The 18,874-nt window shown below is 51.9% G+C and overlaps 1 protein-coding gene across 1 annotated transcript; it reads left to right on the top strand.

The window, feature by feature from the left end:
- Nucleotides 1-15,541: 15,541 nt before the first annotated feature.
- On the top strand, nucleotides 15,542-18,595 carry LOC102703159 (cytochrome P450 734A6). Its single transcript, XM_015838718.2, has 4 exons — nucleotides 15,542-15,957; nucleotides 16,578-17,052; nucleotides 17,196-17,592; nucleotides 17,667-18,595. Exons 1-4 carry the CDS (start codon nucleotides 15,687-15,689, stop codon nucleotides 18,135-18,137), a joined length of 1,614 nt encoding a protein of 537 aa, XP_015694204.2. The 5' UTR covers nucleotides 15,542-15,686; the 3' UTR covers nucleotides 18,138-18,595.
- Nucleotides 18,596-18,874: the final 279 nt, after the last annotated feature.

Genomic DNA, 18,874 nt, shown 5'->3' with positions numbered 1-18,874 from the left:
CACCTTGTGATCAAGGATATCTTCCGTCCATGTTGCAGGCACTTTCAGGCCAAAGTGATACTTTGCCATACTCCAAAACATTCTTGCATGGTCACATTCCACCAGAGCATGGAACAGGGTCTCCATCTCATGACCGCGCAATGGGCAATTACTAGTCTCCTTCATGTGACGTCTTCTCATCTCCCCGCAGCTCGGTAGCCAATTTTTCCTTCCACCAAAGAGTGTTTGGTCTCGCTTTCAAGTTGTATCGGCTGGCAATATGCCATAGCGGCTGGTTCAGAATATCCCCCTCGCGAACCTCCACCCGTGGACCAAGACTCCAACCGAAGCACAGACCTGAGAATTGGTAGTCGGAGAATCAGTAGCTTGTAAATAGATTTTCTGTTATGCGATGCTCGTAATTCTCAATAGGGCCCCCTTTCTGTTAAGTGAAGTGAGGCGGGGTCGCTGAACGAACGACGTTAGTTTACTTGCACGCGATCTCCTTCCAGAGCCAAGAATTAACAGTCTAGAATCTTTTTTCATTTTTTATGTTCTGTTAGGTTCTTCTCTTAGATTCCGTCATGACGGAGTCTAGACATCCAGCGCCCCAAGATGTCTGATTATGACAAAGTCATGAATAGCATGTGCCCCTACCATCTGAAGTACTCCCACCTGGCCAAAAATTACTTTGTGATGCGTCACTACGCAGAACAGTTAGCCAAAGGCCAGTCGGAGGCCGCCGGGTCAATCAAGACGAAGCCCGCTGACAAGAAAGACGACGCCGACTTCCAGGATCCACAAGCCGAGCTAAACCACATCTTTGGTGGACCACTCGCATACGAGTCCAAGCGGAAGCAGAAGCTCACATCAAGGGAGATAAACACTACAGCGGTAGACGTCCCCCAGTACCTACGGTGGTCGGAGGTTCCAATCACTTTTGACTGCTAGGATCATCCTGACCGGGTGACCCACCCGGGGCGGTACCCACTAGTGTTAGCCCCAGTCGTCAAAAGTGTCAAGCTGAAGCTCGTCCTCACCGACAGAGGGAGCGCCCTCAACATCATCTTCGCCAAGACGCTCGACGACATGAAGATCCCGAGGACGGAGCTACGCCCGAGCAATGTGCCCTTCCATGGGGTCATTCCCGGGCTATCAGCAACACCACTCGGCCAGATCACTCTTCCGGTTACCGTTGGAACAAAGGACAACTCCCGGACGGAGAACATCTGCTTTGAAGTCACTGACGTTGAGACGGCGTACCACGCCATCATTGGCAGGCCTACGCTAGCAAAGTTCATGGCGGTCCCGCACTACACCTACCTCAGGTCAAGATGCCCGAACCACATGGCGTCATCACACTGCGCAGCGACATCATGCAGGCCTTCAGCTGCGAGGCGAAAAGCTACGAAATTGCACAATAGGTTGAAGAACAAGCCGGCCGGGAGCAGATACGCGAAGCCTCAACTCGCAAGACGGAGGACGATGATCTACCATCTAAAAAGGTGGCAAAGATCACCTCCAACGAGAAGAAGCAGATCGCCCTCGACCCCGCCGACTCGTCTAAATTTACTTTCATAGGAACTCAATTAGATTCCAAATAGGAACTCGCGCTCATCACTTTCCTCCAAAATAATAAAGATATTTTTGCTTGGAAACCGTCTGATATGCCGGGAGTCCCTAGGGAAGTGATTGAGCACTTCTTGAATGTAAAAGACGACGCTAGGCCAGTTAAGCAACGCCTTTGCCGCTTCGCACAAGACAGGAAAGACGCGATTAAGGAGGAGTTAACCAAACTGCTCGCGGCTGGCTTCATCAAAGAAGTCAAATACCCCGACTGGTTGGCCAACCTCGTCTTGGTCAAAAAGAAGAACAATAAATGGTGAATGTGTGTGGATTACACGAACCTTAACAAGGCATGCCCTAAGGATCCGTTTGGTCTACCGCGCTTCGACCAAGTTGTAGACTCGACAGCTGGTTGTGCATTACTCAGCTTCCTCGATTGCTACTCGGGCTACCATCAGATCAGCCTAATACAAGCCGATCAGATGAAAACCTCTCTCATCATGCCATTCGGCGCGTACTGCTACATTAGGATGTCGTTGTCTAAAAAACACAAGGGCAACCTATCAGCGGACTATCCAAGGTTGCCTCCATGACCAGAACGGGCGAAACATGAAAGCATACGTTGACGACATGGTTGTAAAGTCGAGGAAAAAGGATGACCTACTAGATGACCTAGAGGAAACCTTCAACAACCTCCGACGCTATAGGATGAAATTAAATCCTGAGAAGTGTGTGTTTGGCGTTCCCTCCGGCATGCTCCTTGGTTTGGTCGTATCCCGACGGGGCATCGAGCCAAACCCGGAGAAAGTCCAGGCCATACTAAACATGAAGCCTCCGAGCGAGCTCCGACACATTCAGAAGATGGCCGGATGCATGGCGGCCCTCAGCCGATTCGTTTCACGACTCGGCCTCCGAGGGATGCCCTTCTTCAAGCTACTGAAGAAGGCCGACCACTTCACATGCACCCCGGAAGCGCAAGAAGCCTTTGAGGACTTCAAAAACTACTTGACCTCTCCCCCCGTGCTAGCTTCGCCTAGAACAAATGAGCCGCTCCTGCTCTACGTCTCGGTCACAGAACAGGTCGTCAGCACGGTCCTCGTGGTCGAGCGGGAAGAAGACGGACTCGCTCAGCTTGTGCAGTGACCGGTCTACTTCGTCACCGAAGTACTTGGAAAATCCAAGTTAAAATACCCCCAGATCCAGAAACTTCTCTACGGCGTCCTAATAACGGCAAGGAAGCTTGTTCATTACTTCCAAGCCCATCAGGTTTGAGTCATCACATCCTATCCACTCGGCGATATTATAGACAACAAAGAAGTGCAAGGCCGCATCGCAAAGTGGGCACTGGAGGTGATGCCATACGACATCACCTTCAAGCCACGCACCGCGATAAAGTCACGGGCACTCACTGACTTCATGGCCGAGTGGACCGATGTGCAACTAGAAATCGCGCTAGAAGAGCTGCCCCACTGGACAATGTACTTCGATGACTCTTTACGCATGTCGGGGGCCGGCGCTGGAGTAGGGCTTATATCGCCCAACGGTGAAAAATTCAAGTACGTGCTCCAGATCCACTTCCCAGCCTCGCACAACGTCGCCGAGTACAAAGCACTCCTTCACGAGCTACAGTTGTATATATCCCTTGGGATTAGGCGGCTGCTTGTTCGAGGAGACTCCCAGCTAGTCGTCAACCAGGTCATGAACGAGTGGACCTACGCTGACGAAAACATGCAAGCCTACTGACAGGAGGTGCGCAAACTCAAAAACAAGTTCGAGGGACTCGAGCTGGTTCACGTCTTGCGGCACAACAACGAAGTCGTCGACGAATTAGCCAATCTCGGCTCAAAACGGCTGCAAGTGCCAACCGACATATTCGTCGAACACCTCACAAAGCCCACAGTCAAGAAAAAAGACGAACCCAAACAAACCCCGAGTGAAGCAGAAGATGCAGGAGACAACGACCAACCACCAAACTCCGACGATCGCACGATCGTAGTCATCACTGACGACTGGAGAACTCCGTTCATCAAGTTCCTCATGGAGGAAGTCCTCCCGACTGATAAAGCTGAAGCCGAACACGTCAGCCGACGAAGCTACTACTATATCATGTCAGACGGAGAGCTCCTTTGGCGAAGCGCGTCGGGCATTCTCATGCGCCGCGTGCTCCCTGACGAGGGCAAACGAATACTCCAGTCAATCCACTCAGGCCTCTGTGGCAACCACGCCTCGGCCAAGACGCTATTTGGAAAGGCCTACAGGCAAGGGTTCTTCTGGCCAACCGCCGTCACTGACGCGCAAGAGTTGGTTAGAAAATGCGAGGGGTGCCAATTCTTCGCAAGACAGACACGTGTCGGCACAAGAACTGCAAACTATCCCAATCTCCTGGCCATTCGCTGTCTGGGGACTTGACATTGTCGGGCCCTTCAAGCGGGCACCAGGAGGGTTCAGCCACCTGTTCGTCGCCATCGACAAATTCACTTAGTGGATAGAAGCAAAACCGGTCGCCACAATCGACTCAGCGCATGCGAAAGACTTCATACAGAACATTATCTACCGCTTCGGCATTCCGAACCGTATCATTACGGACAACGGTACGAAGTTCATCTATGGAGTTTTCCAAGATTTTTGCGAGGAGCATGGGATCAAGATCTGCTACGCCTCCGTAGCACACCCGAAGAGCAACGGGCAAGTTGGAAAGAGCTAACAGCATGATCCTTCAAGGAATCAAAACCAGGGTCTTCGACCGACTATATCCCTACGCCGGACGATGGGTGCAGGAGTTGCCGCCAGTACTCTAGGCACTCCGCACCTCCGTCAGTCGGGTTACGGGACAATCGCCCTTCTTCGTTGTGTACGGAGCAGAGGCAGTCCTGCCCACCGAAATCGACCACGAATCGTTTCGCATACGCAACTACAACGAGTCTAGGGCAGACACAGCCAGGGAAGACAACCTCAACAGGCTAGAAGAAGCCAGGGATATCACAACTATCCAGTCGGCACGCTATCTGCAGGGACTCCGCCGATACCACAACAGGAATGTTCACGGTCAGGCGTTTCTAGTGGACGACCTGGTCTTACGCAAAGTACAGACCACAAAAAGATCGACTCAAGCTCTCCCCAATCTGGGAAGGGCCCTACGTCATAGCTGAGGTCACTCGGCCTGGCTCGTATCGACTAAGGATGGAAGATGGAAGGCAGCTAGAGAATTCATGGAACATCGAACAGCTACCTCCCTTTCACACATAGTCAATCTTTTGTATATTCTTTTTTTTCTCTTTACCCTTTGACTGCCCTCGACGAGTGCCTCCCACTCGAAAGACCAGTCGGGGGCTACAATGTACTCTACCTTCGGGTTCCGTTTTAATAAAATCTACAGCGAACGAGCCCTTTAACTGTTAGTTAATTGAAGTCTGGATGCAGTAGCACATCCGCTCGGCCACACCTCGCTTCCCACCAAACCGAGTAACGCTACTGTCAAGCCCAGAAATTTACACCAAATTTCTGAACAATAGCATGTATTAAATCTCGGTCCAGGCATCAGCCCGAGTACACACTATGACAAATTAATACACAGTTCCACGGCTTAAAAACAAATAAAAACAATTATCTATCGAAATGCAGCGGAAAAGGAAAACAAACTAAACCATCTAATCTTCAGCTTCAGCTGGCGAAGACGGCTCCACACCACAGGCACTCTCGACGGCGGACTGAACCTTACTTCAACCTTCGGAACAACCTTCTGACTCAGGCTCTGGCACTTGCTCTGGTGGGGGAAAAATTAAGCAAGGCTGAGTACAAACCACCGTACTCAACAAGTAACACCCAAGAGAGGAAGAATAATGAATGCAATAGGGTACAAGGAATAGGCTAAGGTTAAATTGCACAAAAGCTGCGGTAATTTAGCAAAACAGTAGATAAACTAAAAGACTGAAATAAAAGTAAAGTAACTTTTAAAAAAAAATCAACCACTGTCCAACGTTACACCACGTTGCAACAGGCCCAGACCGCTGTCGAACGTTACACCACGTAGCGACAGGGTCAACCCTCTGTCCAACGTTAAACCACGTTGCGACAGACCCAAACCACTGCCAACGTTACACCACATTGCGCAGGGTCAAACCAGTTCCAAGATTAATAAAATTATTAAAGAGGTTCAACTAATCCCAGTGAGTCTGTCGGTTCGCCCCATAACCGCGGGCACGGCTATTCGAATAGTTTTACTCTGCAGAGGTGTACAACTTTACCCACAAGACATGGCTGCCAAGCATGTTACCATGCCCCAACGTATCACCACGATACCTCAGTACGGAAACCATGATAAGACCTTTCACCTAACCCTCCCTAGACAATCGCACCACACTTCAGGTTTCACCCCCTCCTTTACACCAAGTCGGGCAGTCCCCTCTTGTGCCTTGGTAGATCCGGAAGCAGGAGAAGCTTTCGTTACACCACGATTGCCCGTCCATACTCCATCACGCCTACCCTTGCCTGGGTACGTCGAATAGGGACAAGCTAGATTACGAGTCTCACCGTTGCCCATTCTGGCTTGTGGTTAGTACGTGTAAGACCTTCAGGGTTTCCTGAGAACCGGTCCTTAATTGCCATGGGCACGACTCTCAAAACCATGCACCCACAGCCCACCATAAGCAATATTTTAGTTGTATTAATCCATGTCGGGAGATTAATAAGGATCAAAACCATTAAAGGTCTATCAAAGTTTAATCAATAATCAAATAAGAATTGGTGAGCTAGTTGAACTAAGCATGGCTAAGCATTGACTAACCCTAATTCTAGTCAAATTAACCCTGGGATGACAATAATAAATGGGAATCAACGGATATATTGGTAATTGCCCAATAGATAAATACAATAAATAGATTTGCATAAAACAATGCATGTTTGAATGTAAAAGCGGGGGATTTTATAATCATAGGTTCAATATGATCAAAGAAGGGTGCCACTTGCCTTGCTTAGACCCACGAGGAACTTCGGCGACGACTTCGAGAACGAACGGCGCTGCGACGGGGTCAAAACCTACGACAAACAAGGCAAAACAAACAAAACAGGCTATAAATCTACTGAAACAGAGAAAGAAACTATTTTTAATGGATTCTTGGCATTTTTCTGGATTTAATGAAACTTGACTGGACCTAAACGGAGACTAGATGAATTACTTATGAATTTTAGAAGTTTTCTGGGTTTTTTAGCTAAACAGAAAAGTCCTAAATCAATTATTGCGCAATTAATGGGGCTGCTGACGTCAGCGAGGAGAGAGGAAGCTGACGGCTGACAGGTGGGGACCACCTGTCAGTGGGAGAGAGGGAATGGGTGGCTGACACGTGGGCCCGGGGAGGAGAGAGAGGAGGCGGCTGGCGGGGTGGCGACTGACGGGTGGGTCCCACTTGTCAGCGATAGAGGAACAGAGAGGAAGGGAGCAGAGCGCGCGGCTCGCGGCTCGCGGCGCGACGGTGCGGCGGGCGGCGACCGGCGGACGGCGGCGCGGACCGGCGGGTACGCGGCGGACGGCGGCGACCCAGTGGGTGGCCACGCGGGAGCTGGCGACGGCGCTAGGAGCAGCGACGCCGAAGGGGGAACAGCGGCGGCCCGGGGAGGATGACGACGGCGGCGCGACGGGAGGGCGACGACGGCGTCGACGAGCGCTGGCGCGAGGCGACGGGGAAGGCGGCGACAACGTGCCAGGTCCGGCGGCGCTCTAGCGGCGGCGGGAGCGGCGGAGACGGCGAGGGCCGAGGAGAAAGGGGAGGCCGGGGTGGCGCCGAGCATGACCGGCGAGAGGAGGAGGAGCGGCGCCGGCGACGAGCGAACGGCGGTGGCGGGCGGCGATGGCGCGGCTCGGCCACGGCCACGACGCGACGAGCGCGACGAAGACGGCAGGTGGAGGGGCGACGAGCGATGCAAGGCGACGGGCGGCGGCGCACGGTCTGGGGCGATGGCGATGGCGCCGGGAGATGGAGGCGGCAGCGGGCGCCAGCAGCGAAGGCTTGGTGGCCGTGCGACGATGGTGACGAAGGGCGGAGATGCAACGGCGAGCACCGGCAGCGCCCGACACCAAACGACGGCTCGCGGGATCGGGTGGCGGCGGAGGACGTCGGCCGACGGCGAGCGGCGGGGCGCACTTGCGGTCGCACGAAGAAACAGAGGAAGGGAGGAGAGCGGGCTCACCGGGGTGGCGCGGCGACGACGGCCGATGCGATGAGATCGGTCGGTGCCGGGCGACGGTGGCGCGACGGCGCTGCGGAGCGGCGGCGCAACCGGATGCGGCCAGAGGAGCTAGGCGGGAGCACGAGGGAGGAGTGGGGTGGAGTCGGCCAGGCAGCGACGCAGCTTGGCGGCTGAGCGGCGGACGCGACCGGAGCGGCGGCGGACTCGGCTGGCGCGACGCGGCGCGGGCGCGGGCGCTGGCGAAACCTGGTCGCTGACAGGTGGGCCCCACCTGTCAGTGGCGCGAGGGGAGGAGGGAGGCGGCACGGACTCGCGGGCGCGGCGAGTTGGGCCGGAGCAGCGGCCCAGGCGGGACGCGCGCGGGCGAAGGAGGCCGGAGCCGGTCGGCTGGGCCGGCCGAGAGGAAGTGGGCCGGCTCGGCTGGGCCGGCCCGGGAAGGAAAAGAAAAAGAGAAAGAAAAAGGAAAAAGAGAGAGGGAGGAAAATTGGACTTCGGCCCAATTTGAGAAGGAAGGGAAAAAGAAAGGAAAAAGGAGGGAAAAAGGAAAACCCCACTTTTGCCGAGTTTTAAATTAATTTGTTTGGCCAAATTTTATACTTCTGCAATTTGAGTTTAAATCCAGTTAATTGATTTGGAACCACGATTTAATTAAATTAATTCCTTTTAGAGGGATTTTTCCTGAGTTAATTAAGCCAATTGTTATTTACGAATTTCTCCTTACGATTTAGGCTTGGGATAAAACTCCGGGCGTGACAGCTACACTAAGCTCTGCGCTAGCTAAGTCCGCTCGGGGGCTGCTGGGACAGGCACACGCCGAGAGGATAACTCGTCACGTGACAACGAAATACACCACAGTAGAAGACTCTAAAGCAAATAGATTAATTAAAGTCACATCACAACAGTTCACCTAGGATACGGTTAACTACTATAAGTTCTCCTACTTTACAGGCCAAGGTCATCTGCGACTGACTCCACAGCTTCTGCGCCTCGTCGACGTACTTCATCGCCGTTGCCTCGCCGCAGTCGGCAGCGAACCCATCGCAAATAGCATCAACCTCCACCCAGGGATACAATGAATTTACGATGGCCAGAGCGTGGCTAGATGCCAGCTTCGCCGTCTCCCGCAACTCGGCGCTATGGGCAGCAGGCATCTTCTCCAGCTACTGGACTACCCCGTCTATGCTGACAGAAGAGGAGCCCTGTGCCAACAGCGGCGTCGCCCCAAGCGTGTTAAGGGCGACTATGACAAGTCGTTCCCGAGCCAACTCGGCTTCCTGGGCCCTAGCCTCGGCAACCTCCACCATAGACTTTGCCCGGGACTGTGCCTCTACTAGTGGCATACGAGTCAAGGATCGCCCGGAAGGGAGAAATGAAGGGAGGGGTAAAGAAAAACTTACCCACAAGCTCAGCGACGACGGTGTCCTTGGCCTTCTTCAGCCGAGTGCATTCAGCTTCCAGCACAGCCTTTGAGGCCAATAGCTGGGAGCGCTCGACCTCAAGCTAGGCCTTCACCACCTGCAGCTTGGAGCACTCGGCCTGTAGCCCAGTGTTCACCTTCTTTAGCTCCTTCAGGGCGCATCTTGATCTGGCAAAAAGAAGATCACCTTTAGTCACGAAGAAAAAATGACAACCAAAGTGAGATCGTCGCACCTTTGATCAGGGCGTGACTCGATACTTGCTCCATGCGGAGATCGGCTATCTCACCTTGCAGACAGTTCTCCAAGGCCTTCGCACTTTCCAGGATCTCAACACGATCTTGACGCAGAGCATCTATATTCCCCAGCTGCGGGTCGATCGAGCGAAGGGCCTCCAACTTTGCCTTAGAGTGTGCCTCGATCCCCTAAACAACATGACGTGAGCGAATGGGATCGCATACTCAGGGCAACGGTTGAAGAACATACCTTCATTAGCTTGACCCAACTTCTCGATATACAGCTCGATCTTGGCAATGTCCTCCGAGTAGGCCGACAGGTCAATTTTAACCTGCTCGGCGCGGCCCTCTCGGGCCCTCGAAGGGAGCACCACCAGGTTTGTAGCCACGACCACTAGGGCGGGTGTCCCAGTACTCGGTCCCGCGGCATCCGCGGCTGGGGGCACGGAGGTGGCGTCCGGCTCAGCAGTCAGCGCTGGGGACATAGCCGGGACAATCGCCAGGGTTGCTTCGACGGATTGCCTAGTAATGGGGTTAGCAGGCAAAGTATGGCCTAAGCTCGTGGCGGCCGCAACAAGAGCGGCTAGCGGGCCCGGGGCTGAGCGTCTATAGAGGTGGCTGTCGCAACCGGATCAATGTCTCTCGACTTCCTGAAAAGGCCCGGTGATGTGATTTCAGCAAGCATAGAATCACAGCATAAAAGCTGAGTTATGTTACCTCGGTCCCGTCTTGAAGGCAGGTCTCCTCAGGCGTCTTGAGGGAGGCGGGCTCGGAGAGCAAGTGGAGGCTGCGACGTCCTTGACTTCTGGTGGCCCGGCAGGCTCTGCGTTGGGATCAAAAGCCAATCGCTTGGCGGTTGGCTCATCAGCCAAAGCATCCCCCTCTCTTGAGCACGGGCAAGGCCCAGCTTGGGGGGTAGGACAAAAATTGATGGCGGACCTGTAGAGCAAAGCATAAGTCAAAACACGACGAATGAGGAAAAACATCCGACAAGCAAAATACTTAGAAGAGGCGAGGGACACACGAGAGGGGGAGCATTCCCAGCATGAAACGGCGAAGGGAAGCAGGCGGGGATAGCCGGAATGTTAGTGTTCGGGCAAACAGCCGTCGAGCCCTAACTTGGATGGCTTCCCACTGTAGCACCTCTGCCGACTCCAGAGTCGGTTCCTCGCTCCCAGTATAATCAAAGGCGAACCGGACTCGGTCCCTGAAAGGCCGGATCCTGCGCCGAATGAAATGTCGGGTAACCCAGATGCCGGTTAAGCCTGTGGACTTCAAGTTCTCAACCAGGTTGAGCAACGAGTTCACCTACGGCATCTCTTTGGTTGTCGGGAGTGACGACCAAGCTTCTCAAGCAACAAGAGCATGGCCAACGAAGGAAGGAAGGGAGTCGGCGAGGTTAGAACAATAAAACCACGCCGCATGCCAGCCCTTCAGGGAGGTTTTCATAGGCAAAAACAGCCAAGCTTACTTGCTCCCCTCACGAAGCTGAATGCCGATACCGCCCACCACCGATGGATGATTCCGGTTCGGTTGGGGCTTAACGGCGAACAAATGGCAGAAAAGGTTAAAGTGAGGGGGATCCCAAGGAAGGTTTCGCAAGTGTATACAAACACTGCGATCTGAAGAATGGAGTTGGGATTTAGATGATGAAGCTCGATTCCATAAAAATCCAATAAACCCCAGAAGAATGAAGACACCGGAAGCCCAAAACCCCGCTCGAAAAATGGCTCGAATACGACTACTTCCCGCGAGTTGGGGGTGGGAAATTTCTCACCGTAAGCACCGCGGTACCCGGCTACCTCCTTGCTCTGGATCAAGCCTGCTCTGAAGAGGTCGGAGAGGTTCTGGTCAGAGACGATAGAGGACTGCCAAGCGTTCAGCGGCAGCGTCTTCCTTGAATCCGCCGGGGAAGCCATCAGGGGCTTTCTTCGAGAGGTTGGAGGGGAAGCGTGGGTGTGGTAAGCGAAAGAGAGGCTAGAGCTCCGAGCGCGGGGGCTAGGGTTTCGGAGAGCGTCAGATTGCTGGAGCAAATTGGGGCTACAGTGGTTAGCATGGCGGAGAAGAAGATGAACGGGCAGAGTAACGGAAGCTTAAATGGGCTGTTGCTGGGCCTAACGGCTATAAAATTCTGTTACTAGGCTAAGTATTGGTATGTTCCCTTGTGGACAGAGCGTGCCGAAGTTTTCGGTGCTGGCATAACGGATACCATTCTGCATTTTAAGGAACGTTACGAGTTTTATGACAGTAATATGGAATTCGTAATTTCTCCCAAATCGGGGATCGACGGTAAGCCTATGTTATGGGCTCATGGCCGCACTCAGGCAGGCGTCGGTCGATATTGCCCATGGCACTTAATTGCGCTCTTTAGCCTGTGTCTAACCTTTGAGTAAACCCGAATCAACTCGGTACTAACTACTCGGCTGTAACGGTTGAGGCAGTCGGCGCAACCTATCCCATGGGAAGAACATAGCTAAGCGTTGTATGTCTAGGGAAACACGGCACAAACTCACTTCCAAACCACTCGGGTCCGGAAGCACTTGAAATAGTGCAGCTCGAGTTGGTGAGCTCGAAAACTTCAAGAGGAAACCTTTTGGGTAACAGTCCATAGATGACTCTACGTTTAATTGTTGCGCATTTAAGCATAGAGTCGGGGGCTACACCTAATAAGTGCATCTTCGATGCACCTAACGTCTTCTTCCGTTCGGAGCCCTCCACAGACTCTACAATCATCACAAAGTACTCGGGATCACTCGGGAAGCACTCGGGGAGTGCCTGAAAAGCACTCGGATAGTGTTAAGCATATAGCGCCAGGATACAGCTGGTGATCAACGATCTGCACGGATGACCTACGTTCCTATGGACAACTCTAGGGGCTGCTGTGGGATACATATACCGGGGGTATCCGGAGACTATACAAATACGTATGGTTAATGGGGTACCGAATAGGAAGGAGAATATATTTGTACGGTGTTGGCTAGAAGTCTGGTACGTACCGGATTGCATGCCATGTACTTCAGACCCGAACCATAACCGAATTAGAATAGATCTTAGTCTTGCTAGATTAGGACTCTATCATATCTGTAACCCTTCCCCCACTATATAAGGGGTACGGGGTGCCCCCCTTGAGGGCAACGAAAATCTATCTGAGGAATACAATCGCCAAGCAAATGTAAGGTATTATCTCACCACGTCGAGAGCCTGAACCTGGGTAAATCGTCTCCCTCTTCATCTTAACCATCGAATTCCGAGCTTGGTAGCCACCCTATAGGTTTATTGCCAACATCAAACATCGACACTACAGCTTACCTAACCTATAGCTAGGACCAAAAACCTAATGCATTGGCTGGCTGCATGCCGCCTTTCCCATTCAAAAATATAGTAATCTAGTACTATAAATATATAGTATCACTATAACCAAATTTTGCCCAATATTACATATCTGAACAAGTTTATAGAATAAGTTTCACAACTAGACACCATGCTAAGGAAATTAGCAAATGAAATGGAGAAGTTTATGATTAGTCAACAAATATGAGAATTTTTTGTGATGAAAATATAATATAGTGACATAAATTGTTATATTTTAGAACAAAATTTCCTTTCATCCTTGACAACAAGTATGGAAGTGTTAACACCAGATTTTGGCAAATTAACGTTATGGATTGAAACGCAACTAAATACTGAATCAGACAAAGAAGGGGGAATCGGCCGGAGATAGGAGATTGGATGCAGTATAGATGCAGCCGATGGAGTCCGAATCGGACAGGAGTTGGAGTCCGATTGGGCCTAAAAGCTTGGAGATAGATTCGGTGTTAGTTTTGAGTCCGTGTCAAATAATTAGGAATTAGCTTACAATTTGTTTAGTATTTTTATATTTATTTAAAGTCCAAACAGTAGAAGTTAGTTATGAACGGATTCTTATCCGCATAGGTTAGTTAACAGCCGGGGATATAAATATGTGTACCCGGGGGTCCTTGTAAATTATCTTCAGATCAATCAAACTTGGTGCATCGCCTCCGAAACCTTCGACTTGCTTGAGCTTTCGGCGCGGGGTTTGTCAGTTTTACAATGTAAGTTCTTTTTTGTCAAAACCCGTCGATCAACTAGAACAGGACTGTCTCGGTTGTCCGATCTCCTGCCTGGTTGATCGGCGGGCTGAGTTCTATTGTTGCTTAATCTGTTTTAGCTTGAAGTAGTAGTAGTTCTCGATCAAATCCTCGCAAGTTCTTCTGTTTGATCTGCTGTCATGACTCTCTAGTCGACTTGATTCTGTCTCGGTTCGGTCTGATCAATCTGATTGGCTGTGTTTATGTTATCAGATTAGATCGAGTGCTCGTGAGGGCTTATCGCTGTAGTTCTAGCCAGCATTATCTTGAGTAATTTGTCGATTGGTTCATTAAGCTCGTCGATCTTCCTGTTTCTATAATTATATCATACCGGATTGCATACTGTCTCGGTTAGGTCTGATCTATCTATATTTGGTGTGATCTGCTTATAGAGATCTGTCGATCAGCTGGGTTTAATGGATTAGTTGGTAGATTATGCCGGCTTGCTGTCTTGTTACTCGCATGCTACAACGATTAGTCGATTTCACCTATGGTTATATTTAGATCTGTACTGTCTCGACTGGATTCGATCTTCTAGATTTGGTATCAGCATTTGTGTAGTCGTTTATTATTGTTTTATATTAGTAATTAGTATAGCGTTCCGGTTTATGCTAAATTCCACATTTAGTCTCCTATCGGTTGTCGATTTTACGTGAGATAAGCGCTAAATCAGTCCGATCGGCTGATTAATCTTAAGACTATCTCGGTTGAGTCCGATATTTTAAGATTAATTGGTTGTTTGGTCTGTTTAGTGCTTATCCTGCTTTTGACTCAGTCGATTCAGCATGTTTATACCGACTATCATAAAATTCATGCAAAGCCGATCGTCTAGCTCATCGGCTAGGGTCCTGGGACGGTATCGGCTGTCCGGCCGATAGCAGTTTCGGGGTTAACCGTTTCCAATGTTATATCTTGTTAGTTACAAGATTGATTGGCACGCCCAACATTTCTAAGAATTAGATCCTCCACTGGAATGATATAAGATTGATTCTCAGGCCTACGTGTGTGACTGTTGATTGTCATTTTCAGCGTCAACAGGAAAGAAATTTTATTCTAAAATATAACAATTTATGTCACTATATTATATTTTCATCACAAAAAATTCTCATATTTATTGACTAATCATAAACTTCTCCATTTCATTTGCTAATTTCCTTAGCATGGTGTCTAGTTGTGAAACTTATTGTATAAATTTGTTCAGATATGTAATATTGGGTAAAATTTAGTTACAGTAATAATATATATTTATAGTACTAGATTACTATATTTTGGAATGGAAAAAGCGGCATGCAGCCAGCCAATGCGTCAGGTTTTTTGTCGTAGCTATAGGTTAGGTAAGCTGTAGTATAGGCGAAGCTGAGAGGCCGTTTGTTACCATCCACTACGCTAGCCCAGTCTACCTATGATGGGCCAAAACGCTCACCTCTGTCGTGTATGGACCTCGTCGCATGCATATAGTTGGTTACTGATGCGTGTAGGGATAAAAACCACTCGAAAACTAACATAAATCACATTTACCATCTTTGTTTCCGTTACTTTTCTAAATTGACGTCCGAAATCTCGGATAAAAAATATAATTCAATATTATCGAAAACGAAAATGGGATAAATACTTGTTGTTAAGGATGGAGCGAGTACGTACGTGCCGCACGTTGGTCCACCCCGCAGAGCATCGGGAAGGATGGCGCCAAACGGTAAAAGCCAAACTGGTAGATGACTAAAGAAACCTTAAAAAAATGGTGATAAAAGTTTTTTAGAAATTTGGGGTTGACCCACGTTTTCTGTGGCTTTTTCTAGCCGGCTCTGCCTTCTCTGCTGGACAAGATTACAGTACAATTACCATTTTGCCCTCAACTTGGGTGTGATTTGGTGCCTAAACCAAACACAAGGGGTTTTGATTGCTACACTGGAGTACTACTCACTACTCAGGCAGGCTAAGATTAGTAATGCTTCTTCATACACATGATGGCATGCTAGTGGCAGTGCTGTGATGCTGGCTGGCTGGCTGGCGCCTTGACCTGCTATATAAACCAACCCCCTTCGTCTCTGATCGTTCCTCCCACATCACCACGTCTCCACCTCCTACTCGCCTCTGCTTCCTCCGCTACCTCACTCACTGCAGCACAGGCAGGCTCAGTAGAGGCACTCTCGTTGGCAGGCACGCACACAGATTGCTGTTCTCTGCTTCTGCTCGAGCCGATGGGGTGGTGGGGATGGGTGGCGGCGGCCGCGGCGGTGTGGGTGGCGGTGAAGGTGGTGGAGGTGCTGTGGTGGCGGCCGCGGCGGGTGGAGGAGCAATTCGCGCGGCAGGGGATCAGGGGGCCGAGGTACCGTTTCCTGGTCGGGTGCGTGCGCGAGATGGTGGCGCTCATGGTCGCCGCCTCCGCCGAGCCAATGCCGCCTCCCTACCGCTCCCACAACGTCCTCCCCCGTGTCCTCGCCTTCTACCACCACTGGAAGAAAATATACGGTAAATTCCATCGCCAAAACCGCTCCACCATATTCAATCGGGGGACGGCGGCAAGTGTGCCGGCGTGCGATCGATTTGCTCCCGGGGGGATATCGACATGGTAATGCCGGCTTTAGTTTTAGGTGACATGCAGCATTAAGTGGCGTGTCGAGCGGCTGGGGTTGTCGGAGTGGTTTGCCGTAGTTGTCTCTCGTTTTCGCTGTCCCCTGGTTGCAGCCTGGTTAGGTGGCCAGGGTCTATTCGCTACCCGACCAGACACCCCTCCCTTTCTGCTCCCTCCCCAGACCCCGACCTCTCCTCTCTCCTGCCTGCCTCCTTGTGCAATTATCATCCCTCGTCCTCGTCCTCGTCCTCGATTGGCATTGCCGCCATTTACTCCTGCTCTCCCTGCGGCCCCCCTGCTACATGAGAGTATGAATATACGTATGCGTATGATGCCGTGCTAGTCTTCTGTTCTGCAGCGGTTGTTGGGTGGTTGGGTGAATTGCTGATGTGGTGGTGTGGGATGAAACGGATGAGCTGAGCGAGCTGCCAATCATTGGGCGGCTTGTTTGCTTGCGATCGAATACGATGGAGCTCTCACACTAGTGTCTTGTTGCATTAATTTTTGCGTGCCACAGGTTCTACGTTCCTGATATGGTTCGGGCCCACGCCGCGGCTGGCCGTCGCCGACCCGGAGCTCATCCGGGAGGTTCTCCTCGCGCGCGCCGACCGCTTCGACCGCTACGAGTCGCACCCCATGGTGCGCCAGCTCGAGGGCGAGGGCCTCGTAAGCCTCCGCGGCGAGAAGTGGGCGCACCACCGCAGGGTGCTCACGCCGGCCTTCCACATGGACAACCTCCGCCTCCTCCTCCCGTGCGTCGGGAGGACGGTCGTCGACATGGCCGACAAGTGGCGCGCCATGGCGGCGGCGGACAAGTCCGGCGAGGTCGAGATCGACGTGTCCGACTGGTTCCAGGTCGTCACGGAGGACGCCATCACGCGCACGGCGTTCGGCCGGAGCTACGAGGATGGCAAGGTCGTCTTCAAGCTCCAGGCGCAGCTCATGGCCTTTGCCTCCGAGGCGTTCCGCAAGGTCTTCATCCCCGGATACAGGTAACCATTTTTTTAATGATTTCCTCTGCATGATTGATTGAGATGGTGATAATTATTCAGGATGGATGCTGGTTGGTTTACTGTGCAATGTACTAATTAATGGAGGGAAGCAAATTGATTCCGTGTCTGCTGCGGTTGTACAGGTTCTTGCCGACCAAGAAGAACACAAGCTCGTGGAAGCTGGACAAGGAGATCAGGAAGAACCTAGTGACGCTCATTGGTCGGCGGCAGGAGGCGGGTGACGACGAGAAGCTGGACGGCTGTGCCAAGGACCTCCTCGGCCTCATGATCAATGCCGCCAGCAGCGGCGCCGGCAAAAAGAGGCCGCAGCCGGTGAGCCCCATCACCGTAAACGACATTGTGGAGGAGTGCAAGACCTTCTTCTTCGCGGGGAAGCAGACGACGTCGAATCTCCTGACGTGGGCCATCGTCGTGCTCGCCATGCACCCGGAGTGGCAGGAGCGAGCCCGCCAGGAGGTCGTCGATGTCTGCGGCGCGGGCAGCGTACCCTCCCGCGAGCAACTCGCCAAGCTCAAAACGGTAAGCCACCTTGACCCCTGCATGGACACCCAATTCTCCGTCTCCGGCGACCTGACATCCTACTTGCATTTCAGCTCGGGATGATCCTGAACGAGACGCTCCGGCTTTACCCGCCGGCGGTGGCGACGGTGCGGCGCGCCAAGGCCGACGTGGAGCTCGGCGGGTACCTGAAGATCCCGCGCGACACGGAGCTGCTGATCCCCATCATGGCCGTGCACCATGACGCGCGGCTCTGGGGCCCCGACGCGGCGCAGTTCAACCCGGCGCGGTTTGCGGACGGCGCGGCCCGGGCGGCGAGGCACCCGACGGCGTTCATACCGTTCGGGCTGGGCGCGCGGATGTGCATCGGGCAGAACCTGGCGATCCTGGAGGCGAAGCTGACCATCGCCATCATCCTCGAGCGGTTCGACTTCCGGCTGTCGCCCAACTACGTTCACGCGCCGACGGTGCTGATGCTCCTCCACCCGCAGTACGGGGCGCCCATCGTGTTCCGGCCCCGCTCACCATGCCAGCCGGCCGATCAACCTCAACTTGTGAAAAGATGAACCCACTAACCAACCAGCCGTGTCAGTGTCAGGATCGATGTCGTTGTGCTTGCGCTTGCTCGCTCACTCTCTCCAAAAGAGGCAGCAGAGAGAGATCATAGGAGCAAAGTTGCCGTCAGAGAATGACTTGAGGAAAAGAAGATAAGAAAAAAGAAGCATCTTTTATTGTACTAACAACATATATCCTGCAGAGGATGAGATGAGCATCCCATCAGCAGCAGCAGCTTAGATTAGGATTAGGAGTTTAGAGGCCTTCACTCCCATTTTTCTTTTTTTTTACCGCATTTTGGGTTAATGGTTTCTTCCTTGGATTGGGGGGATTTTGGTGATCAGTTTGGTGTATGGAATGAAAGATTGCAAAGTGTACACATGCCATGTCCCCATTTGTTCCTGAATTTGGATACATGACCAAGAGAGGCCATTGAAGAGTGTGGCTCCTCTACTCTGTTTACATCTCTGTTCATTCTTGCTTTCTACAAGCACCATCTTTGTGGTGGTCCTGTTGCGAAACCCAGAGCAGAGGCCATTAAAGGAAGAAGAGATGTGGCAGGCACTGGTGGGTATTTAAGAGTGGCTTGGAAGGGGAACAAATGGTGTGCCACAGATGGGCAAGCGGACAGATTGATCGACGATCCGTTCCATTTCGTTCATTCACAGGCTCGCACACAGCATCATCTTGTGTACAATTGCACCCAGCCAGCCCTGCTCTAGTCTAGTGCTCTGCCCGGTACTGGATG

The sequence above is a fragment of the Oryza brachyantha genome, chromosome 1 (assembly GCF_000231095.2).
Source record: "Oryza brachyantha chromosome 1, ObraRS2, whole genome shotgun sequence".
Classification (NCBI taxonomy): domain Eukaryota; kingdom Viridiplantae; phylum Streptophyta; class Magnoliopsida; order Poales; family Poaceae; genus Oryza; species Oryza brachyantha.
The sequence above is the reverse complement of the archived record's forward strand: the minus strand, read 5'-3'. Positions and strand labels throughout refer to the sequence as shown.